Genomic DNA, 24,860 nt, shown 5'->3' with positions numbered 1-24,860 from the left:
TCTTCCTCTTTCCCCCAAAAGTAGAAACAAATACTATAGCTTAGGTCCTGTTTTGTGTATGGAAAAGCACATGAATTTAAAAGCTTATTTTCCCTTCAGCTTTGGACTACACCTACCATCAGCCACAACCAGCATGGCCAATTGTTGATTATGGGAATTGTAGACCAAGACATCTATTGGACAGCAGGTTGTTTGCTTCTGGTCAGCAAATATGGAAAGCCATTATCGCTATCAACTCTTAGACATAACCATAAAGGCAATGTTTTTTTAAAGCAAAGATTCCCAGGATACTGAATTTGCAGAATATACACAATTATTTACAACTTGCTATATACACCAACCCCTTCATGGATCACTGCCTTGTTGTGGCGAAGGGCCTTGCGTAACTCAGTGAAGCCATAAGCTATGCTGTGCAGGGCCACCCAAGATGGACAGGTCATGGCAGAGTTCTGACAAAATGTGGTCCACTGGAGAAGGAAATGGCAATCCACTCCAGTATTCTTGCCAACAAAACCCCATGGAACGTATCACAAGGCTAAAAGATATGATGCTGGAAGATGAGCCCCACAGGTGTCCAATATACTACTGGGGAAGAGCAGAGGGAATTTCCAAGTAGTGCCAGAAAGAGTGAAGCGGCTGGGCCAAAGCTGAAAGGACACTCAGCTGTGAATGTGTCTGGTGGTGAAAAGAAATCCGATGCTGTAAAGAACAATATTGTTTAGGAACCTGGAATGTCAGATCAATGAATCAAGGTAAGCTGGAGGTGGTCAAACATGAGATGGCAAGATTGAACATTGACATCTTGGGAATCAGCGAACTAAAATGGACAGGCATGGGCGAATTTAATTCAGGTGACCATCATATCTACTACTGTGGGCAAGAATCCCTTAGAAGAAATGGAGTAGCACTCATAGTCAATAAAAGGGTCAGAAAAGCAATACTGGGGTACAATCTCAAAAACGATAGAATGATCTCAGTACGAATCCAAGGCAAACAAACCATTCAACATCACAGTAATTCAAGTCTATGCCCCAACCACTTGAGGCCGAAGAAGCTGAGGTTGATCAGTTCTATGAAGACCTACAACACCTTCTAGAACTAACACCCAAAAAAGATGTCCTCTTCATCATAGGGGACTGGAATGCAAAAGTAGGAAGTCAAGAAATCACCGGGATAACAGGCAAGCATGGCCTTGGTGTACAAAATGAAGCAGGACAAAGGCTAATAGAGTTTTGCCAAGAGAACACGCTGATTATAGCAAACTCTTTTCCAACAGCACAAGAGGCGACTCTACACATGGACATCACCAGATGGTCAATATCGAAATCAGATTGATTATGTCCTTTGCAGCCAAAGATGGAAGAAGCTCTATACAATCAGTAAAAACAAGACCCGGAGCTGACTGTGGCTCGATCATGAGCTTCTTGTTGCAAAATTTCGGCTTAAATTGAAGAACGTAGGGAAAACCACTAAACCATTCAGGTATGACCTAAATCATATCCCTTATGAATATACAGTGGAGGTGAGGAATAGATTTAAGGGATTAGACCTGATAGACAGAGTGCCTGAGGAACTATGGACGGAGGTCCGTAACATTGTTCAGAAGGCAGCAACTCAATCCATCCCAAAGAAAAAGAAATGCAAGAAAGCAAAGTGGCTGTCTGATGAGGTTTTACAAGTAGCTCAGGAAAGAAGGGAAGCGGAAAGCAAGGGAGAAAGGGGAAGATATATCCAACTGAATGCAGAGTTCCAGAGAATAACAAGGAGAGACAAGAAGGCCTTCTTAAATGAACAATGCAAAGAAATCGAGGAAAACAATAGAATGGGAAAGACTAGAGATCTCTTCAAGAAAATTGGAGATGTCAAGGGAACGTTTTGTGCAAAGACGGGCATGATAAAGGACAAAGAAGGCAGGGACCTAACAGAAACAGATGAGATTAAGAGGTGGAAAGAATACACAGAACTATACAGGAAAGATCTGAATGTCCCTGTGGTTGATAAGAGATAAAATGGCCACAGAAGGAATTGCTAGATCTTCATCTCAGTTGCCTAATAAATGACGGTGTGGTCACTGAACTTAAGCTGGACATCCTAGAGAGTGAAGTCAAGTGGGACTTAGGAAGCATTACTAACAACAAAGCTAGAGGAGATGACAGTATTCCATCTGAGCTATTTAAAATCCTAAAAGATGATGCTGTTAAAGTGCTGCACTCAATATGCCAACAAATTTGGAACACTCAGCAGTGGCCACAAGACTGGAAAAGATCAGTTTACATTCCAATTCCAAAGAAGGGCAATGCCAAAGAGTGTTCAAACTACCGCACACTTGCGCTCATTTCACATGCCAGCAAGGTGATGCTCAAAATCCTACAAGCTAGGCTTCAGCAGTATGTGAACCGAGAACTACCGGAAGTACAAGCTGGGTTTCAAAGAGGCAGAGGAACTAGAGATCAAATCGCCAACATTCGCTGGATCATGGAGAAAGCAAGAGAATTCCAGAAAAACGTCTATTTCTGCTTCATTGACTACGCTAAAGCCTTTGATTGTGTGGATCACAACAAACTCTGGCAAATTCTTAAAGAGATGGGAGTACCAGACCACCTTACCTGTCTCCTGAGAAAACTGTACGAGGGTCAAGAAGCAACAGTAAGAACCAGACATGGAACAACCGATTGGTTCAAAATTGGGAAAGGAGTATGACAAGGCTGCATATTGTCACCCTGCTTATTTAACTTATATGCAAAGTACATCATGAGAAACGCCGGGTTGGATGAATCAGAGGTCGGAATTAAGAGTGCTGGGAGAATTATCAACAACCTCCGATATGCAGATGATACCACCCTAATGGCAGAAAGCGAAGAGGATCTAAAGAGCCTCTTGCTGAGGGTGAAAGTGGAGAGTGCAAAAGCTGGTTTGAAACTCAACATTAAAAAAACTAAGATCATGGCATCTGGCCCCATCACTTCCTGGCATATAGAAGGGGAAGAAATGGAAGCAGTGACAGATTTTATTTTCTTGGGCTCCAAGATGACTGTAGCAGACGGTGACTGTAGCCATGAAATTAAAAGACGCTTGCTCCTTGGGAGGAAAGCTCTGGCAAACCTAGACAGCATAGTAAGAAGCAGAGACATCACCTTGCCGACAAAGGTCCGTATCATCAAAGCTATGGTTTTCCCAGTAGTAATGTATGGCTGTGAGAGCTGGACTATACGGAAAGCTGAGTGCCGAAGAATTGCTGCCTTCAAACTACTCTTACAAGTCCCCTGGACTGCAAGGAGGTCAAATCAGTCAGTCCTAAAGGAAATCAACCCTGAGTGCTCATTGGAAGGACAGATACTGAAGCTCAAATATTTTGGCCACCTAATGTGAAGAGAATATGAATATGAACTTGAGCACACTCCAGGAGACAGCGCAGGACAGGAAGGCCTGGCGTGCTATGGTCCATGGGGTCACGAAGAGTCGGATACGACTTAACGACTGAACAACAACAATATACACCATTAATTGGACAACATTTCTGATAACTTTTAATTCTCAAATTTTAGCGTAATTATGCATGCCAACCTAAGTTTTGTATGTGTGGTTGATAGAGATAAAATGGTCACAGAAGGAATTGCTAGATCTTCATTTCAGTTGCCAAATAAATGTATGTGAATTCTGTACTTAGTATTTTTGTTCTGTGCTGCTCCCTAATCTCCAAGATCATAGCCCAAAGTGTTCTACATATAGCAACTCTTAAAACCCCAGCTGTAGATTCAGACTATGGCTCCAATACCAACCCTCATTTCTCACCAATGAACAGGGTGACAGTCAAGATCAGAGTGGACTTTTAAGTAGGCTGCCAGATAAAAAAGTGAACTTCTCCCTTAAGAGCACAGACCTATGGCAGCTCAAGAAAAACTCATGGCCCAAGCTATAGAACTGAACCTGCATTCATCATAATTTAAAATAAACTCAGACCCTCACTGGTTGGGGCATACAATTAGGATTTTAACTGCTTCAGAATGGTCTGTATGATTAAAATGTTTAAGAAGGATTTTGACAACAGCCACACCATAGTACTAGCTTCCTACTGCCCCTCCATAACAGCTTGTGAAACAATGAAAATAGTAAGAGGCTCCTGCCAAGCCTATGCTAGGGGCAAAAATTGAATTGATATATGGCATTCGGGCATTCTGCTACGGGGCCACCACTCAGCTGTCCAAACCCAAATCCTTCAAATTTTAACATAATATGTTGATTCCAATAAAAGCAACCATTACACATTTATTGTTAAGTTAAAAAATACTGGGCCACCGTGTGTAATGCTGTCCCATTAAGTGCTGGGGCCACTAAGGACCACTGCTGAGATCTTTGTTCCACTGCCACCCCCAACTACTACCTCTTGGCGATTCATTATTTCCAGAAGGAAAAAAAACCAGAGCAATGCAGCCTCTGAACTGGACACATAGGGAGTTTCAATTATCCATCCTTGCAAACAGTCGCTTATGTCTGGAAGAGCTACAGTCTGGGGAAGTGCTCAAGCCCCCCCGCCACCCTATTCCACAGAACCACAAACAAAAATACTGGTTAGAAATAGGCCCTCCCCCACACAGTCACCCCAAGCCCAACATTAGTTAGTTTAAAATTTTATTGGTTTTTTTTTAACTTTTTAAATATTTTTACTTAATAAAAAGTCAAGGTTTGTCCATCTGGTCATGTCCTTGTCAAGTTAATGTGGGAAAGTGGCATCTGCTCTAAGAGCCCGAATGGAGTCATAAATAACAGAAAAGAAACCCTGCCCTTCTCCGGGGAAGGGGCCCTGCTCCGTCCCGCTGGCTGACAGTGCCCTGTGCGGGCTTCACTAAACCAACGGAAAGGAAGGTGCTTGGCGAGGGGGGGCCGGGCCAGGCTGCACCCCTCCAGGGGCCTCTGCCATGGGCATGAGGGCTGGCCCAGACTTGGGGCCAGCAACAGAGCCAAGGCTGACTGGGGTTCTCAGGTCACAGGGAGAAGCGTGGACATCAGTTCCCAGGGGTGTGGAATGGAAGCTGCTGGGAGGGATGAGACTGAACTGGAAAGAGAGGAAAGAGGCAATGAGGATCATGAAGACATGGATTGTTCAGCACCACCAACCCTCCCCTCATCTCACAGGAACAAAGCTTCAGCAAACCCCTACTCAGTCATCTGTGCCCAAGACCATGTATGGCTCTAGGCTCTTCCACACCCCTCAAGGCACTGAGTCTACCCATAAGGCCCTCCTTTCCTCAACTCCCTGCCTTGACTCACCTTGGTGGTGCCCTATATAAGTGTACGGGGAGGGCGTGGAGGCTGAGAGGGTGGGCACACCACTCTGGGGCACACCTCCTTGGGGGGGTCCGCCATGGGTCTGCGAGGGGTGCAACAGCATGACCTGTGGAGCTCCGGGGTGAGGTGGTGGGGCAGTTGCAATTCCAGTCTGGACATGGGCCTGTGGAGAAGAAAAAAGCGATTTCAGTCTATCCACATCAGTGTTTTAATAAGGAATGGATGACATGGCATTTTACTAACTGACTAGATCAGCAAGAAGCCCAAATCTTCAAAGTGCAGGGAGATGGTTTATAGTTGGCAACTAGCTTACCTGAAGCAGCTGAAGTGTTTTCTAGACTTCGTTGAAGCTTTTGTCCTAGTCCCAGAATTTGCTGCAGTTCATATTCCTCATTAATGGCTAGATGATAGTTACCAAATATGCTAAAATGTGAAATGATTTCAAAACAACTGGGGAGTTGTTGCGAGCAAAATTAAACCCAAAATGGACAAGTGGGAAAGTAGTATCAGGATGGAATTAACAGTGAGGTCTCAGAACAAGAGGCAGCCCCCAAAGACACTGGCTTCGACCAGTATATTTTTCCATATAGTGGCTTTGACCAGAGTATTGTTTCGGTGGAGCAATATGCATATTGCTCCACCGAGCATGGTTCAGTGCTGGTTGGTTGCTGTGCTTAAAAAATGCAGAAAAATAAGAACTGCACTGAAAGGGGCACAGAGGCTCTAGTACTGTAGCAGAAATTTAAGTTCCTAAGAATTCAAGCTTTGACCTTTTTTTAAAGGCCAAATTACTAACCCTCTAATAATGTGGAGCAACCTTACCCTCCCCAACCTCCAAAAGCAAAGCGCTGGGATGTTTCTACAAATACGTGACAGAGGCAGCAGTCATGGAGCTTCCAATAACTGGGGACAGTACTAATTGTGGCCTGTAGGCAAGAACAAAGTCAAGTGCTAAGGCTTCACTCAGCAAGTTTCTGTGGCTTTACATCTCAGCTGTACCTCTGCTGGCTCTTCCCAAGCATAAAAGTCCTAGTTCTCCCATGACATTAAGTTTGGGGATGGGATGGGGTGAAGGGAGATTCAATTTATAAGGGAAACCCAAAACTATGCAAGTGACTACACATGCAGGGATGCATCATTTATTCCACTGACAGAACTTGAGTGTTTTGGTTGCCAGTTCCAAGCTACCTGTGGGTAAGGCACCTGCTTGACAGCTTCATTACCTTTCACCAGTTTCAACAACAAAAGAGCTTCTCAAACACAATCTCAAAGGGAGGCATATTTATTTATTAGATTCATTAGCTTCCCATCTGGCCAGCCACTCTAGGCGGCATACAATACTAATAACAAATTTACATAATCAATTGAACAAAACATAACAAAACAATACTGCTCTAAAAAACTCTATCCCACCCCAAATACCTGCCTGAACAGCCAGGTTTTTAAAGCCTCGCAGAAGCTCATCAAAGAGAGGGCATAGCAGAGGTCACTAGGGAAGGAATTCCACAGAGTGGGGGCCACCACAGAAAAGGCCCTCTCCCTAGTCCTCACCAGCCTAGATGTCCTGGCTGATGGGACAGACAGAAGGCCTACTGAGGCTGATCTCGTTGAGCGGCGCCACTGGTGTTGGAGGCGCCCCTTAAGATAAACTGGACTGGAACCATATAGGGTTTTAAAGGTCAATGCCAACATCTTGGATTGGGCCCAAAAAACAACTGGTAACCAGTGCAACTCCTTCAGCACTGGAGCAATGTGGTCTCGCCAATGGCTGCCTTTAATCAGGTGGGCTGCTGCATTCTGCACCAGCAGCAACTTCCAAATTGTCTTCAAGGGTAACCCCACATACAGCGCATTACAGTAGTCTAGGCAAGAGACCAGGGCATGATCTACTGATGGCAGCAGATGATTAGGAGGATAGGGGCACAGCCGCCATATCAGATGGAGTTGGTACAGCGCTGCCCAGCTCACAGCTGACACCTGAGCCTCCATGGACAGCTGGGAGTCGCAGATGACCCCCAGACTGCAGACCTGGTCCTTCAGGGGTAGCCGCACACCATTAAACACCAGGTCAACATCACCCAACCTCCCCTTGTCTCCCACAAAAAGTACTTCGGTTTTGTCGGGGTTCAGTTTCAGCTTAGTCCTTTCCATCCAGCCACTCACCGACTTCAGACACTTGGACAGGGTTTCTACAGCCAACCTTGGCAAGTATTTAAATGAGAGGTAGAGTTGCATGTCATCCGCATATTGGTGACAATGCACCCCAAACCTCCTGATGATAGCCCCCAGTGGCTTCATATAGATGTTAAATAACATCCAGGAGAGAATAGAACCCTGTGGCACCCTGCAAGTGAGCAGCCAAGGGTGTGAAGTCCCCTCCCCCAGAGTTACCTTCTGGTACCTGCCAGAGAGGAAGGAACAGAACCACCGTAATACAGTGTCCCCTATGCCCAACCCCTCCAGGCGGTCCAGGGGGATACCATGGTCGATGGTATCAAAAGCTGCTGAGAGATTGGGGAGAACAAGGAAGAAGCATTCGCCCCTATCCAGAGCTCTCCTCATATCATGCACCAAGGTGACCAAGGCCGTTTCTGTCCCATGCCCAGGCCTGAATGAAATGGATCCAGATAATCGGCTTCTTCCAAGCGTGCCTGCAACTGCAAAGACACCACTCACTCAATCACCTTGCCCCAAAACAGCAGATTTGAGACCGGGCAAAAGTTGTTCAAGTCTTGGAGATCCAAGGAGGGCTTCTTTAACAGTGGCCTTACCACTGCCTCCTTGAGGACTGATGGCATCACTCCCTCCTCAAGGGAGGCATTCACCACCACCTTGATCCCCTCCCTAAGTCTCTCCCTGCAGCTCATAATGAGCCAAGATGGGCAAGGATCGAGTAAGCAGGTGGTCGGCCTTAAAGATGAAAGCGCCTTGTCCACTTCATCAGAAGGAAGAAGCTGGAACTGATCCCACACAACCGGTCTGCCACTGGCTGCCCCTCGTTCACGAACTGTATCCACAGCACACAGAATAGCACTCCTGATCTGGTCAATTTTATCTGCAAAGTGCTTTGTAAACTCATCACAGGAGTCCTCAGAATGCTCCATTGGTTCTGGAACAACTGGACCGACCAGATTCCGGACCACTTGGAACAGCCTCCTGGGATAGCACTCTGCAGACATGATAGAGGCAGCATAAAAATTCTTTTTTGCTGCTCTTATTGCCACGCCCTAGCCGTCTCATCTCCCGCGTCAGAGCTCGCAACCGTGGGGTGAACCATGGTGCAGTCTGTTCACAGGGATAGGGTGTTTTGGAGCCACATAGTCTAATGCCCCGGTGATTGCAGAATTCAGGCCATCCACCAGAGTCTTGACCTAGCGGCTGTTCGCATGCTCCAAAGAATCCCCAAGCGTAGTCAGGAATCCATTTGGATCCATAAGACGCTTGGGGCAGACCATCTTAATGGGTCCTCCACCCCTGCGGAGGGGTTGTGGAACCAAGAAGTCCAACCCCACCAAGTATTGATCTGACCATGACAAGGGGGTGGTGGATATATCCCCCAATTTCCAGATCACTCCCCACCTCTCTGGAAACACAAGGTCTAGCACATGACCAGCTACATGGGTGGGCCCAGCTGGAATAGGGTGCAGCTCCCAGAAGTCATGGGCTCCATGAAGTCCTGAGGTGCCCCCACGAGGATGGCCTCCAAATGTATATTGAAGTCCCCCAACACCAACAAATTACGGGACTGCACACGCACATCAGAGACCACCTCAAGCACATTGGCCAGGGAGGCTGGCCAGGTGAATGGTATAAAAGGAGAATCCCCAGACTGCCCTTCGGGCCCAACCTCCAGTACGTGCAATCAGCAACCCTGGTCTCCTGGAGAGGGAGTCTGATGAGGACCAAGGACTCCCAGTAGATAACAGCCACTCCCCTTCCCTGACCCGCAGTCCTTGGCTGCTGCACATATGAAAATCAAGCTGGGCAAATGGCCGCAAGAGCGGGATCAATGGCCTCATCTAGCCAGGTCTCTGTAATACATGCCAGGTCTGCACCCTCATCCAGAATCATGTCATGGATGAGAGATGTTTTATGGGCAATGGACCTGGCATTACACAGCAGCAGATGAAGGCCAGAGGATGGAGTCACGCATCTCCCAGCCATCCTTTGGCTCTGGACAGGCCCAGAACGGGGGAAGATATTACACATCTCTCCCCTGTTCCCCTTACCCAGCATGGCCTGCCCCTAGCACTCTGCCAGCATCTGCTACCCAGCCTCGGTATGTTCTGGCCCCCAGAACTCCCCCCATTGCCTCCGCCAGGGCTACCTCACTTCTGTGCTATAATTTCCAGAGGGGTAGCTGTGTTATTCTACAGTAGATTTGTGGCACCTTAACAAATGTATTATGGCATACATTTTCATGTACTAGAGCCCACTTCATCAGATGCATGAAGTGTTATCCTAGGTTGGCAAGGTACACACAGTTGTAGACTGGGGGGGGGGGGGGAAGAGTAAATGTAAGGCAACAGATATAATTGTTATAGCATGTCCTTTTTATATTACAGCTTAAATGTATGTAATTACAATGACCATTCACAAAACTGTGTTAACAAACACACTGTGATATTGGTAAGCTTAATACCTGTAGTGCGATTAAAAAAAAATAACTTTCCCAATTTAGGCTACAGCTGATAAAATTCAGCATCTTTATTAGCTGTAATTCAGTAGTTTCATCCTGGAGTCTCCCGCTGTTCAAAAATAGGCAGTAGTCAATAACAAAAGTGCCCTGTAAAACTGAAATATTCTCCCACTGGTTCCCAAATATTGCTCTGAGGTCAGATGTGTCCATTTTTTGTGTAGAACAGGGAAGGGGAACACATGGGCCCCCAGATGTTCAACTGCAACTCCCAGCATCCCTCACTAATGGCTATGCTGGCTAGGGCTTATGGGAGTTGCAGTCCAACATCATCTGGAAGCCACACATTCCCCAACCTTTGTACAGACACTGACAAAACACCATTTGTCACCTAGAGCTTCCAGCTAATACCTACAGCCCATCCCAAAGACACACAAACACAAGGACCAGATCCTACAACAAATCCAGATGCCAACTCTGTCCTCATATCTATTCTGGCAATGCTATTACAGGCCCTAGTAACCTCAGCCCATCAAGGGTTATTTTACCTGCTCATCTTCCAAAGTGATATATGCTATTGTCTGCCAGCAATGCCCTTCTGCATTCTACATAGAACAGGTCACTTTCTCTTCTGGGTCTGTTCTATAGTAGATTATTCCTGGATGGCACTCTGGCCTTAGCAGTCTGCTTTTTCACTTTACTGGGTGGGTACTGTACTCCTAAGAAATGCCTGACGTAAATACTTAAGTTGTGAGTCTATGTTGATAACTGGAACAAGACCACAAGTCTTGTGGTGTGTTCTGGGTGGAAGCTAGAAGCATATAGATGTGCGTAGCAGTCAGAAGGTTTCTGATATAAGGTAATGCTTATGTTCACTGTGTTGTCTAGGGGTGTCAAACCTCAGGCCTGCAATCCTTTCCCTGGCCCCATCCCCTTCCCCTCAAACTATCTGATGATTTCCCAGCTTCTGCAGTCTTTATCCCATGCTGAAAGGTTGAGATACCTCTCATATGAGCTTTAGGCTAAAATATGCTGGTATTTTGGACCCATCCCTTTTTGCCTTCAGCCCTGCTCACCACTCAAATTTAGTCCTTAAGAGCCTCTCCAGAATTGAATTTGGCCCTCAGGCTGAAAGAGGTTCTCCACTCGTGGGTTAGCTGTACAGTAGTGTCCAGAAGGTGAGCCTGCTGAACAGAGTATTCTAGGTTCACGTTTATGGTAGGGTGAAAAGTGTTTGTATTATTATCAACACTGCTTTGTGAATGGTGGCTAGGTATTTTACACACATTTAAGCTTTAACATAACTGTCACAGCCTGACCTTTTTGCATTTCATTTTCTTCTGCCCTGTTTACATGCTTTTTTCTCTACAACTCACATACCTGCTGACTGCAGATAACTCTTTATGCATCTTATAAAGTGTTCCCTGGTCTACAAAAACATATGCTGTAATAAGTTAATATTTAAGGTACCACAAGACACTCTGGTCATGTATTAATTTTAGTATTTACATACCACAGAAGCCACTTTCTTGAACTTTTTGAAATTGCCTACCCTTAAACTTTATTTCTTCTCATGCCCCCCAAATAGAATGCTTTAAGAACTTCTTTGGATATATCCACTCCCCAGTAGAGGCAAGCACACTCACCTGGGTGACATGGGCCATGTTGGTGTAGCCGTGCTGCAGCTGCTGGTGGGCATGGATAGCGTAGACTGCCTGCTGGGGGAAACTGCTCTGTGGAGACTGAGCACTGGGCCCTGGTGTGATGGAGGGTGGCGTAGCTGTCAGCGTGGCTGTGTGGTACAGGTTCTGCTGCTGCTGGGCACTGGCCAAATGAGGGGGCTGTCCAGCCTGGTGCTATGACAGAGAGCACAAAGGCCACAGTTTAACTACTAGAGATTTGCATCACAGCTACCGTGAAGCCACTTTCTTTCCCTTTCTTTGGTACTGCCTTGGTACAAAGGTTAGGCATTCTATGGAGCACATGTTTTAGGGAGCCTCTAAACCAGAAAGAGTATGTACGTGTGTGGTGGCAGTGGAGTTACTCTACCTTCCTGAATTAAGTTTACCCTCGCTGTTTTCTTTTCTCCTCCCCAAAATGAAAACCTAATTACATGTGGAGAAAGATTCTATGTATCCTTCCATAACTGATTTATCGCTTAACAGCCAAACAGCTCAGATTCTCATCACCAGGAGCAGATTATCTGGAGAAAAATCCATTGTATTAGTTTTGATTAACTAGAAGGAAAGATAGCCATGGCTATTTGGGAAGGCCACAATGGATCCCATCCATCCCCCTCCCGTCTGCCTGCAGCTGTTCGATCCTTAAGTAGGCAGGCACTTCCCCAACATATGGGTGCTGTTGTTGAAGTGTGCCCCTGCATCACTACCCAAAGTCAGAAGTGGCTGCAAAGTATCATCTTGACCTACTGCTAGGATATCTGGGCCCCTCAAATGGATAAAAGAGTAAGTAAGCACACATTAGTATATCCTCGGCACTTCATCCCTCAGACAGCAGCCTCAAGAGCTGAGGCAGAAGGTGGCAACTTCATGCCTACCTAAAGCAGGACTCCCTCCCCTTCTGAACCAGCCTAGGATTTTCCTGATCACAGCCTGAAGGATCACATCAGCACCAATCTCAAACGCAAAACCAAACTGTGCCAAGTGCAAGAGCCAGACAAGCATTAAGTGCCTCCCTCACATTAGTAACCCACATCATCTGCTCCCTCCAGTACCTGCACAGGGCTGGGGGCAGCATGTTGCGCTTGCTGTTGGTTGCCCGTGGGTGTGGTAGCTGGTTGAGGCTGATGCGGATGCAGCTGTGTGGCATGGTGGGGATACGACTGATGCACTGTGGCTGGGGAGAGAAGCAGCAAGCAGCCGTCAACAACGCAAAGGGGGGTGGGAGAAGGAAAGCTCACAGTGGACACGTCAAACTCACCATAAAGAGCCTGGGGTGTCGGCTGCTCTGCTGGGGGATACTGGGCAGTAGATGAGGAGACAATGGCCTGAGGATGGCTGCCTGACGTCATCATACGTGGATTGCTCTGCAGCATGGGGGCAAAGACGGGCTAGAGAGAAGAACATGAATTAGGAAGTATGGGCACACGCATGTTCCTTTCCCCCACTGAAGAGCTTATCATACCCACCTGTGAGGGGTAGTGTGCCATTGGCTGCATCATGGTGGGCTGTCCTGTGAACTGCTGGGGGTTGTAGGAAATATACGAGGAATATGGAGTAGCAGCCACTAGAGGGGGGCCTGCCGCCGCCGCCGCCTGCATAATGGGAGGAGCTGAGGTTGGCTGGTGCTGGTCTGAGCGTTGTGGGGGCAGAGAGCCTGTGCAGGAAGAGAGTTCAGGTAGGAAAGCTAGTCTGCGCCCATACTCCCTCCAAACTGCAACCCAGCCAAAGATCCCCGTTGCTTCTTTATCAACCCTCTGAAAAAATCGACTCACCTTTAGCGCCACGATATTTGCCCTGCTGTCCAGGCACGGAATTGGAAACAGGGTATGGATACATCTGAGGTGCCTGCAGAAAACAGGCAAGCCAATGAGCTCTAACACTACCCCCCAGCCCCCCATCATCATCATTTGGAAGGAACCAAAGATTATGCAGCCCACCCCTCTGTCCAAAGGCAGAATCATCCACACACCCATCCCCACTCCTCACCTGCACAGCTGGGCTCATATGGATCTGTGGGATGTAAGAGATGTATTGCGTGCTGTACATGCCGCTTTGCCCTGGTGTAATCACTGGGATGGAGGGTGTAGAGTGGGTGCGTGGTCCTGGTGACGTCGGTGTACTCGTTGACTTGTTCTGGACAGAAAGAAAGCAATTATGAAAACAAACAGAACACAGAGTACCCCTGGGCCTCTGAACTGGCATACGTGTACATCCTGCCTTGCAACCACAATAATCCCACAGCTAGTTTCCCAATGACATACCACAGACAGGAGAGTCTTTGAGGGGTTGAATTCCTTTGCATTAGGGTTCAGTGTTGACTTCTTCACCTGCCTGGAGACGATCACAAGAGAAATGACATAGAAATCCACAACATACATGCAGCAACCCCTTATTTACTGGGGTTCCCACCACTGACTCACTCTGAGACAGGGCCGTCCTCCTTGTCATCTGCGTCACCTTTGCCCAGAGGGCTAGCTGTTTGGGTCTGGCGTTCCATGCCTTCACAGGGCCCTTTCTCCTCCTTGCTGACTTCAGGCAGCTCTAGGCTTGGCTTGGGGGACTCGTTAGCCACCTCACATGTAGCCCCAACCAATGCCTCTGGTGGTTTGTCCTTCACCTTCCCTTCAAGAGGCTCCTTGGGCCGGAAAGAGTCAAGTGTGGCCTCTGGGGAGGTGCTCGGCTGCAGCTTGGAGACAAAAAGACATGGGGTAAGCAACTGTAGCCAAAAAACACATAATGACCTCCACACCATTAAAGTGTACTGAGGGGGGATAAGGAGAATGCCCTCACCTTAAACTGGGCTCCAAACTTGCGTAGCTCCTCTAGCTGATTTCTCTTCTGCTCATTTTGAAGGCCTAGAGCAGGGCAAGTGTCAGTACAATTACACAACCCAAAGTTTAGAACCCCAACTCATATCTTAAAAACCACTTGCAAAATTAGCCATAGTCCAGGCTGTGCTACATGAAATCTGTAAGACTGTTCTTATTAAGATTTCTATTGGTCTTACTAAAGACAGAAAAACAAAAATCACCAACACAAGCCCACCCAAACAGACATTTTTCAAGAAGTTGGGAATCAGAGGCTTAATTTTTGAAGAAGTTTCAAAAGAGTAGCAAGCAGAGCTCAAATAACAAGACACAAACCTTTGCTTGCTTGTTTGACCAAGTCTGAGGGCCCCATAACCTCCAAGGTCCTGCTCGGCTCTTTGGTGGCAGAACTAGGCACCTCTTTAACTAGAAGGAAAGGGGAAGGGAGAGAAGGGGGTGGGTAGAAAGCTAGTTACACTCCCTTTGATTTCTCACAAGGAATGAGGCAGAGGGGCCAGAAATGTGTCTGGACAGTGTGGCCTCTTCTTATGAGCTTCATCTATCCCAACTCCCAAACATTTTCTTAAGCCAAGGAGCCAAGCGTCATCTACTGTCTTCAGCTTCTTCAGCTGACCAAACCTAGTGGATTTGAAAATGTGGTCTGCTAATTAGAGGAGAGAAATGGGAGATGCTCAGTTCTCTGGAAAAGGACAAGCACCTGAGGGGAGGATGCCTAGTTCTATTCCTGGCTGGCTGGCACTAAACCAGACTTGCTTCACATCCAGTGTAAATCCTTACCCTCAACAGCAGCTACAGGGGCAGAAGCCGGGACCTTGGGTGAAGGTGGAGTTGGGGAAGCACTAGACTCCATGATAGGCCTCGATTCAGAGGGTGATGCAGGAGCAGCAGGGACTGCTGATCCAACTGGAGGATCCTGGGAAGAGGCTGATACAGCTGGAGCAGACTTCGGGGAACGTGGAGCATAGAGACGGCCCACTGTGTGGGAAGAGCAAGGCTGTTAGACATAAGCACCAATACAGGTAGCACAGCTTTTTATCAAGGGGCTCGGAAAATTACCCAGTAACTCCACCACCTGCTCTACCTGTGGGAGATGCAGCTGAGACTTCCATAGTGCGGCTGGAAGGGGAAGATATGCTCTTGGCCCCCCGGATGGGTCGCTGAGACTTTGGAGACATTCTGGATGGACCTAACAGAAGGCAACCACAGGACTGTATGAAGAGAGATTATGCAGGCACACCAAATGGTCCATTGCTATTTACAGCTTTTCCTTGCTGGCAAGAGGTAGAAATTCCATCGTTTACCATAATGCAGGACTACCCTGAAAACCTTGAATGGAAACCCATGATCAAAATTTTAAAAGGGTAGCTGAATATCAAAAATATATTCCTCAAAACCAAGATGGAGGACATTCCACAGCCACTTGACACAGGTAAGTTAATCCATTAACTAATTAGACCTAGTCATTTTTGTCTCATAAAAATGACCACATCAACCTATTCAAATATCCTCATTTCCAAACTTGAGACACCCAGCCTCACCTCCATTGATGCCTCGTTGCTCTGGAATGGAGCCAGCGTTGCTTTCTGAATGATGCGTACTTCCGCGGGGTGGTAAGGAGCCCATGCCTGGCCGCCCACCCCGAGAGCTGCTGCAGCGTACGCCTCCTCGTGGATTTTCTCTGACACGTTGGGGAAGTGGTATGTACTTGCCCTCTCTGCAAAGACAGAAAATATTGTGGCAGAGAAATGTCCAGGGCCCTGCTTGGGGTCAAAGCAAGGAAGGAAAATGTACCAAGCTTCTGCCACAGAATGCAAGGTCACATATTTGCTGCAAATGGGTTGGCAGCCCCAAGCATATGGAATGAGCAAGTTTTCAAGTAGTAACTTTTAGAAAAGTGGACCTTGACATTATTCTTTCCTTCCAACATATGCAGTGTAAACCAGCAGCAAATGCAAACCCTGCCTATCCTAGGCTAGTGAAGGCATCTTGCTGCTGGATCAAAAGAAGCTTTTTCTTTATTTATTATGTTTATAAGTTGCTCTACAACAGAAGTTCTCTGAGTAACAATATAACAGTTAACACAGTTTACCAGTCATTAAGATACAATCAAGTAAACACTAAAATACAACGAAGGAGAACTATCACAAACAATTAATATGCAAAAACATGAGAACCATCACTTAGGGCTTAAAAACTTATCCTAACTGACAAACGATCTAAAATTTCTTATCTATATTTCAGTGACGTTAAGAGAATTAAAATGTTAGAATAAAACCTTGGAAAACACGGGCAAATAAAAAAGTCTTTGCTTGGCACTGAAAAGTGATCATGTAAGCACCTGGTGAGCCTCTTAGGGGAAGCATTCCATAACTAGGGGGTCACTACAGAAAAGGGCCTCTCACGTGTGACTATCCTCTTGAATTTCAGATTGAGGGAGCACTCAGAGATAGGGCTCCACTGGCAGTCTTAAGATGCATTTAAGTACAAATTTTCTCTCTTACCTGGCTGCCAGACTGGGGCTGTCCCTTCCCGACACCTGTCTTTGCACAGAGCTGTGTTTCTCTTCTTCTGTGCGCCCATCATCATTTTCCATGGCAATACGCAGTCGGTACTGTGGGCTTGACTCAATCTCACGAGCCAGTTGGGCAGCCCTGGCTTCTCGCTGCCGGAATTCCTCAGAGTTATCCTTTTCAAGAGGGACCCTGCCATGCACAGAAGGAGCAATAAAGAGGAATAAGGAGATAAGGTAGACACACTCTACCCTGCTGTCGTACTTGAAAAAGAAAACCGCGACACACTTCTGATTTCCAATTTGAAGAAAGACCTTTCGGCTGTACAAGATCGTTGTCTGGCCTTCTAAGGGCTTGTGAGCTCCAGATGCTGGTGTAACTCTGACCAAACCTTGAAGAACACCTTCTACTTTCCACAAAAGCAAGAATACGGTAATTAATTTTAACTCATGAAGTAAAAAAGGAAGCTTTCTTCAGTAAAATATATGTACAATCTACTAAGTGCTAAAAATAAAAAGGTAGTTTTAGCTTCCCTGATTATGCTGCTGTGTCAGTGACGACTTAAGAGAGCAATCCTATAGCCCCTGCCTTGGGGGTGGGGGGGGGACAGGATAGTTCAGATTCCTGAATCCGAGGTAGGAGACACCACTCTGACCTCAGACCCAGGAGTCTGAACTCCCCGCCCCCACCTCCTTCCTCGCTCAGCCAGTGCAGACAGAACCATGCCAGCTGCCTCTCTGAGGTTGCAAAAGCAACCATGGAAGGAAGGAAAAGGGACCGTTCCCGTGGGTGGGGAGGAGTGGGGTGGGTAGGGAGTCCGGCTTACACCATATCCAGAAGCCTCCCCAGCCTCCTTTCTTTCCCCCTCCCTGACACCTCAGCTAGATGGGTGAAAACATCCATCTAGCTAAAATGCAGTGCGGGAGGAGCACAGAGGTGAAGATCACCTCCACTGCTCCTCCCCTCCCACTCTGCACTGCATAGCTGTAAGCCTCTGAATTTGGAGGCTTACAGCCATCCGATAGGATTGCACCCTTATTGACTTTACAGATCTCCCAGATATCTGCACATTAGAGGTCAGGGTGGGAAAGTTCCAAGTGGCAAAACACACCTCAAGAGTGTACCGCATAAAAGTTTTGTTTGTGGTTTGACGTGTAAAAATAAAAGATACAAAAAGTGGCTGCAAAGAGGAAGTCCATTTAATCCCTCAAATGACAATCTATATTCAGCCAAGCACAAGCTGGGTAGCAGGGTAAGAAGCAAGCACTGAGGAAAGAGCCTGAGACTTCTGTGCAGTACAATTTAGGGCTTGGAGAAACCTAGGCATCAGCTGACACTCTCGGGATCCATGCTACACAATAGATCACGACTCCAGGATGGGTAGTAACATTTTCACAGTTAAGAACACCTCCTAGGAGGTGATTCCTAACCAACAAAAATACGAAGAAGGGAAGAGGTCTAATAGTCAAGACTGTTTAGGGCAGGAGTGCATAACCTTTGCAATTCCCAAGAGCCGCATCGGGTGCCTGATGGTGTGACAGGGAGCATGTGTGTGGGCATGTGCACATTCATATACAACTTGCTCACAACATACAATTTACTTGAAAATACACCATTACCACTCCCTCAAATCCAACTCCTGCCCAAGAGCATTTCAGAGGCCTAACACCTGCTTTGATCAGACAAAACACTCCACCTAGAAATCTCGGTTCTCAAACCATTCAGGAATCCTGGCTCTTCGCTCTTCTCCCTCTTCTACTCCACTCTCTTGTTAAATAATCCTGATACCCTACACTGTTACGTGGAACATTTTCAGAAAAAAGGGGGAAAACACTCTAGGAACAGGTTCTAAGATTCCTGCCATAGGCGCCATTCCTAGGAAGCAGATAGGGGCCTTACAGCACTGGCTCCTAGGATATTCTGGAGAGGCTTAAAGGATGCGTTTATGGCAGGAACCAGATAACCTGTTCCTAGAATACCTTTCCTCCATTTTTTTTCCTGGGAGTTTTGGGGGCTGCCTGTGGCCTGAACGTTTGGCACCCCTGTTTTAGGGCTTCAAAAGGTCCAGACGAGAATCCTGAATGGATTCTGTGATCAGTCCATCACTCTTCCCCTGCCCACTGCTTTCTAACAGCTGGTTATGGTTTTACTACTTACAATGACTAAATAAATGGGAGACAGAGTGGTCAACTTGGAGCCTTCTCGTCTACTTTGGGGCACCATTCTATAGCCTCTGGAATGACATTTCCTGGACAGCCATACCATCAACATCATGCGTCATCTCCTCTTGCGCCCTCAGACACACATGACTGAAATTTTAACTTACGTATATGAGGAGAGGCTGCTATCATAGGTGGTCTTCACGCCATAATTTTCCTCATTGAACTTGAACATCTCATTTGGGTCCCAGCCATTAGACTGAAATGACAGGCACAGCAACCTTTAAAAAATTGTGAAGCCTTTGCCACAAAACACCAGCTCCAAGCAATGCTCTTTTGCGGCCTTAACCCAGACCAGGACATTTACCATATCAGATTCCAAGTCATAATCATCGCTGTTACTGTCTCCCCCTTCCCAGCGTTGTAGCACCTTCTCTTTGTGCTCCCCATTCACCTTGGAATTCATGGCGATAGCAGAATCTGTGAACTTATCTAGGACACATAACAGAGGAAAAGGTCAGGGCAGGAAGTCTATCAAATTCTCTCCCCCAGTCCAGGCCATGTCATAGTGCCTCAAGTTTGGTAACTTGAGGCTGCATTACCTTTGGTGGCGTAGTTAAAATCAACATTGTGGAAATGCACCAACATGACATCAGTAGGCTTGAAAATCATGGTGTCCACAATATCTTCCCTCCTGGGCCCCACTGGCTGGTCAGGCACCTTCCTGTGCACAGCATCCACAGCAAGCTCAAACTGCAGAAACAATCCCTGTTAATACATGCCATACATCCCTACCCATCCAGAAGTAGCTAAAACCTGAGGCACACCCATATTACACCATCTCACTGGTCCACTGAACACTATCCATTACTGGTCTCATCTTAGCCTGCTCAAACTACCAGGCTGCCTGAGCAAGGTGTGTTGGGGGGGGTGGGGAATGGGGAGGACACCTTTTCTAATGTCATGAATTTCATTCTAAAGTTAAACCAACAAAGCAAATGCTTTTCTACCCAGACCTGCTTCTTAACCCCCTAGGAAAAACAGTCAGGAAACCAAGCACTCACTTTGGAGCTCAGGGTTTTAAAAATCCCCTCAAAAGTGCTTCCATTTTTCACCTTCACATCACATGTGGACCCCTAGGAAAAGAACAAGAAGATGGAGATAACACTAAGAAAGGATAAAGGAACATTTCAAATTGTAAATTGAAGCTTTCTAGACAGCAGCTTTCTCCACCTACTGCAGCACCAGAAAAAAGAGGAAGAAAATGTATCAGTGTGCATGGGGGCTCAGCATTATAGCCACTAGTTCAGACTACACCAACCATGCTAATCAAGATTGGGCTAGCAGCAGTTACCATGGGGATCTGCATGGTCTGTGTGGTTTGCAAGTATTAATGCCACATATTTACAAAATCCTCCATCTCGAAGTGTCCCTAGGAAAAGTAAAACTGATAGAAAAGAAATGTGCAAAGAGCACTCCGTTTACACTAAAGCTTAGCAGGTACTTATCCTCAAAGACTTCCCATGCTAAGTGATATGACTGGAAGAAGTGCCACAAGTAATATTCCCTACTGTAGAACCATGCACCTGCATAGGTACCCTTCAAATCCTACACCTTTCTTAACTTATCTCTAGGAGACTCACCACAACTGCTGTCAAGAAGTGCAGCATTCGGGAATTGTTATAGACACCCTCAAATACCTGGTGATAAATAAAAAAGAAAAAAAAGACAAGGCGCATGAGCAAGTTTATAAACAACTGATGCTCTCTGCCACAGCTCTAGCACTTCCAACTGTTCAGTATGCAGCTGCAGAAATCCAGAAAGTGTGGCCTAACAATACTAATATACTGAGGCCTAACAAAGTGTTTGGTGATTTGTTCTCTCACTAAGGAGTTTCCGTCATATGCATCTGTATTTAGAAATCATGGCCAGGGCACTGGGGAATAGAATCTGTTGCCTCTCATCCATTTTGGTCAGAGGGCCTGAAGTAGAAAAGGCATATTATCAGGACTTTCCTTTCAGATAGGTAGTGTCTATACTACTACAGACTCCCAAATAATCCTGTTACGATAAACACAAACCACTTTGCTGTTACACTTCCAAGTTCTACTTCTAAATATAATTTGTGCATTCCAGTGAATGATTGTAACAGCTCTAGTGAACTTGCAAGTTCAGAAAAGATATTTTCCATTGCTACTCAGTTATGAGTGGCCTTTTTTGTGCCAAACAATACTGCTCTAAAACTGTACAGGAAACCAGCCTGGGAGATCCAAGCTAAAATCACTATAAAGCATTGTTTTATTGGAGATTCAAGTCATCCTACTACTGGCATGGGAAGGTGGAAATTATAATGCAGAGAGGCATAGCCAATAGATTGGGAATGGTCTTTTACCAAATATCAAGAACCCAGACTCTTATTTTTGAGGTGCACTCATAGCCAGAGGAGCTGCAGTTTTGAGGCAGACACAATTAGACATCCTGAGAATTGAGACAGCATGAGTATTGAGAACTCGGATGTCACAGGTATGCAAATCACAGATTACAAACCCCAATGTACAAAAAATGGTCTTGTGGCCCTGGGAGGCTTAGCTTTTGGTACTTACGGGAGACTGTGGAGGTCCTTTGCCTGTGCTCTGGCCCCTGAAAATGAATCAGGCACAAGGGTAACTCACAGGAAAGTGATGTGATCCCCTACTCCCAAATATAAACATTTTTTAAACTGATAGGCCACCTTTGGTGCATCACCGCTCATAAAATAGAGTTAATTTGTAATGATTCTATAAACAAGGATGATATAGTAACTGGGAGCCAGTATTTCAGTAGTAAGTAAATGAAACAGGAACTTTTTAGATCAGCTAAAAAAAGTAACTTTTTCCATAATATTGGACAAAACTTCTGAAACACTGGTGGTATGTATACTGCAAGAAGAATCACCCTCAGCACACAAGTAAAATATTATGCAGCAGAGGGGTGGGAGTACATATCATCCCATGGGTGAATAAATCAGCCTATCTAGGAAAGAATCCCAACACCTCAACCAGTATGGAAAGAGGACCTAGAAAGGGTTTCTTGTGGCTCTTATTCATACTTTTAAACTGTCTGGATCAAAAGTTTCACCTAAATTCAAAAACAAATTTCACAGAACTCACCAAACGCCAGCCCAGAAAGGCTTAAAGGAAAATCACTCAAATGGAAACAATTAGGTGGCATTTGAACCAGGAGGGCAAAACACGTTTATGCTGAATCATGTTCTGGGTTCCTGTACCCCTCACTCATGTGCCTTGCTTTCTATCAAAACCAGAGTAGTCACAGAAACTCCTGTCCTGCGCTTGAGACCATGACAAAACATTCAAAGCTGGCAAACTCCCATGCATCTCATAGTTCAACTTTCTAAAAACTGATGAAAACTAACCATGGCTCGGAAGCTTTTTTCTAAACCTGCTCTCTCTCATATCAGATGTACTCTTCAGTTTGTTATAACTGTAAACACCAACATTGTCTTAAGTGCCATATGAACTGAAGAGATAGGAACAAGCCTGTCAGTTTTTAATTGCTAAACATCTTAAAAAGAACCTATTATGTTCACTACTCTAGGCAAGTATCATTACTGGACAGCAACTTACCAGCTTCCATCATTTAAATAGAACCAATGGTAAAAGGAAGTGCCTCAAAGGTAAAACAACGGGAGCAACCATTCACCCTAGAAAGTTCTCATATTGGTATGCTTGAACCAAGGCTCCAGTTTGGATCGACAGCCCCTACTGCATATCATACTAAATTGGATTTTTATATATGAATGTATTTAAAATATTTCTAATCCAGCTTTCAGGGCAGCACCTCTCCTAAGGCAGGATTGTTTAAGGTTGCATGGCGCTCAACCAGACTTATCTCTTGAGAGAATGTGGCGTAGTAGTCCATCTGAAGCGCAACTCCCATCAACGTTTACTGAGAAATAAGTCCGACAGAGTGAAACGGGCTGCGACTTCGTCCATGAGAGTTGTCGTCGTCATTGCCCCCGGCCCCCACGGGTTAAGGAGAGGACAAACCAAAAGCACACGATCCATTCTCAACCCCATACTACAAATGGGAATTGGCTGGCCAAGTCCTCCATGCATCGGACCCCGGCAAGCAGCACTTCTCTCCCCCATTCTCGGGAGGGGCACACATTGGGTAGAGCGGCGCCCAATCAGCGGCCGAGCGAATGAACTCCGCTTATCAGGGCCAAACACTGTCCGCCCCCGCCCAGCCAAGTCCTCTTTCAACCCTTTCCAGAGACAACGCGTGGATGCGCGTGCACGAGGCCCCTTTATTTCCCGGCCACGCAATCTGCCCCCCCCAGTGCCCCGGATGGACACCCTCCGTTTTTTTAAAGCGTACCTGGTGCCGCTTCCTCCAGGGGGGCCGCCTCCTCCTCCACTCCCGGGGGGAGCCACCGTCGTGGCTCGGGCTCCTCCCGCGGCGCCGGGGCTGAGGCTCCCGTTCGGGCTGGTAGGGGGCGCGTTGGCTTTGCGAGAAACGGCGGCGGCGCTGGCTGCGGGAGGCGGCGTCGGCGTGGTCGGCGGCGGCGGCCCCGAGCCGGGAGAGCCGGGTTGCGGGGAGGGCGGCGGCAGCGGCTGTTTCAACATGGCGGTCGTGCTCGCGGCGGCGGCGGCGAAAAGGGGCCGGACGCCGCAGGCTCAGAGCCCCCCCTCAGCACGCGGGCAAGGCCGTTGGGCGAGAAAGTGGCGACAGAGAGAGAGGAGCGCCCTAGCGCGCGCGCGCCCCCCCCTTTTGTTCCGTAATAAAAAGGATGAGGGGAGGAAAGAGTTAGGAAATAGGGCAGAAACCGGTCACCCGGCAGCGGCCGTCTAAGGTGTGAGGCGGCCTCGGATGAAGCCGCCGAGACTACCGCCGCGCGCTCCTGCTGGCCCGGAAGGGGAAGCTGGCAGGCAGGCCGTCGCGGAAACGGGGAGGGTTAAACGCTCGGGAAAGGGGGAGGGGTATTAAAAACACGCACAGGCGCCCCGAGGCCGAGGCCGCCTCCCGCCCTGCGCTCTTCGTGAGCCTCGTCTGCGCGGGCGGGCGCGCGCGACAGGAAACAAATGCCCGTCACGCAGGCCTCGACCCGACTTGACGCCGAGGACCGAGCCCCCGCGCGACGCGCGCCCCTATTGGCCGCCTTGACCCTCCGCGGGCTCGCGCGCCAAGGCAGGAGGGGAAGAAGTTAAAGTCTCGAGCGCTTGAGCCAATCAAGAGGCAGCGCTTGAGCGTGAAAGCCGCGAGGAGACTCTCAGGCTGGGGGGGGGGGGCGGTGATTGGCGAAAGCGAGCGCGCGGGAGAGCGAGGAGGCAGGAGGGGGTGATGGCGGTGGTGGTGTTGGCGGTGAGGGCCCCGACGCGAACGGTCTCAAACCCCTTCCTCCGCAGGGCCGGGCGGTTTCTGCCTCTGTCGGGCGCACACTTGCTTGTGGGGGGGCGGGGGGGGGCAGTGCGGATCCCGCCGGCCCGCGCGGACGAGAAGGAGTCAATCCGGTTGCTGCACAATGAGTCCCTGGTAGAGGGCGGGGCTTCGCTCTGCGCCTGCGCCTCACGCGCGCCCCCCCCTGCCGCGCACGTTCGCTGCCGCCGCCGCGCGCACGCTCCCCGCGTGACCGCTGGCCCCTCGAGACCAATCGAGAAACGAAAGTCGGCGCTTGAGTTCCCGGCGGAGCTTTAAAGGAGAGGCGTTCCTCCGGTAACGGCGCAGTGCACATGCGTAAGAGGAAACAAAGACTTGAGCCT

The 24,860-nt window shown here is 47.6% G+C and overlaps 2 protein-coding genes across 9 annotated transcripts in view; one reads left to right on the top strand and one right to left on the bottom strand.

Moving 5' to 3' along the window:
• Positions 1-3,660, top strand: part of TUFM (Tu translation elongation factor, mitochondrial) — an 11,789-nt gene extending 8,129 nt beyond the window's left edge. The window contains exon 12 of the transcript XR_014783887.1: positions 100-3,660. The gene's annotated coding sequence lies outside the window, so the exon portion shown is untranslated. The remainder of the gene's footprint in view (positions 1-99) is intronic.
• On the bottom strand, positions 3,503-24,860 carry ATXN2L (ataxin 2 like). Of its 8 annotated transcripts, none has more exons than XM_084805361.1 (23): positions 23,479-24,860; positions 21,705-21,741; positions 20,745-20,801; positions 20,166-20,237; positions 19,704-19,854; positions 19,469-19,593; positions 19,269-19,360; positions 16,934-17,134; positions 15,971-16,146; positions 15,514-15,618; positions 15,210-15,407; positions 14,748-14,837; positions 14,395-14,459; positions 14,025-14,290; positions 13,866-13,935; positions 13,591-13,737; positions 13,377-13,440; positions 13,071-13,258; positions 12,863-12,992; positions 12,657-12,778; positions 11,569-11,778; positions 5,269-5,449; positions 3,503-5,053 (listed from the first exon to the last, which is right to left on the bottom strand). In XM_084805361.1, the coding sequence occupies exons 1-23, from the start codon at positions 23,724-23,726 to the stop codon at positions 5,004-5,006; spliced, it is 3,045 nt and encodes a 1,014-aa protein (XP_084661487.1). In that variant the 5' UTR covers positions 23,727-24,860; the 3' UTR covers positions 3,503-5,003. The 8 variants fall into 8 exon arrangements, with proteins under 8 accessions (XP_084661487.1, XP_084661486.1, XP_084661489.1 ...); XM_084805360.1 differs by having other exon boundaries at positions 13,377-13,449; positions 23,479-24,632; XM_084805363.1 differs by lacking the exon at positions 23,479-24,860 and adding an exon at positions 22,725-23,245 and having other exon boundaries at positions 13,377-13,449.

The sequence above is a fragment of the Heloderma suspectum genome, chromosome 6, assembly GCF_057233095.1.
Source record: "Heloderma suspectum isolate Gila_16-S chromosome 6, 16-S_ref, whole genome shotgun sequence".
NCBI classification, from domain to species: domain Eukaryota; kingdom Metazoa; phylum Chordata; class Lepidosauria; order Squamata; family Helodermatidae; genus Heloderma; species Heloderma suspectum.
The sequence above is the reverse complement of the archived record's forward strand: the minus strand, read 5'-3'. Positions and strand labels throughout refer to the sequence as shown.

What these genes read in the sequence shown, in the direction of transcription:
- ATXN2L (XM_084805356.1), bottom strand. Translation starts at nt 23,726, where the DNA reads ATGTTGAAACAGCCGCTGCCGCCGCCCTCCCCGCAACCCGGCTCTCCC. An exon ending in TTAAAACCCTGAGCTCCAAA is followed by an intron (nt 19,855 to 20,165) that starts GTGAGTGCTTGG and finishes TTGTTTCTGCAG; the next exon opens with TTTGAGCTTGCTGTGGATGC. An exon ending in AGCCCCAGTCTGGCAGCCAG is followed by an intron (nt 16,147 to 16,933) that starts GTAAGAGAGAAA and finishes CTGTCTTTGCAG; the next exon opens with AGAGGGCAAGTACATACCAC.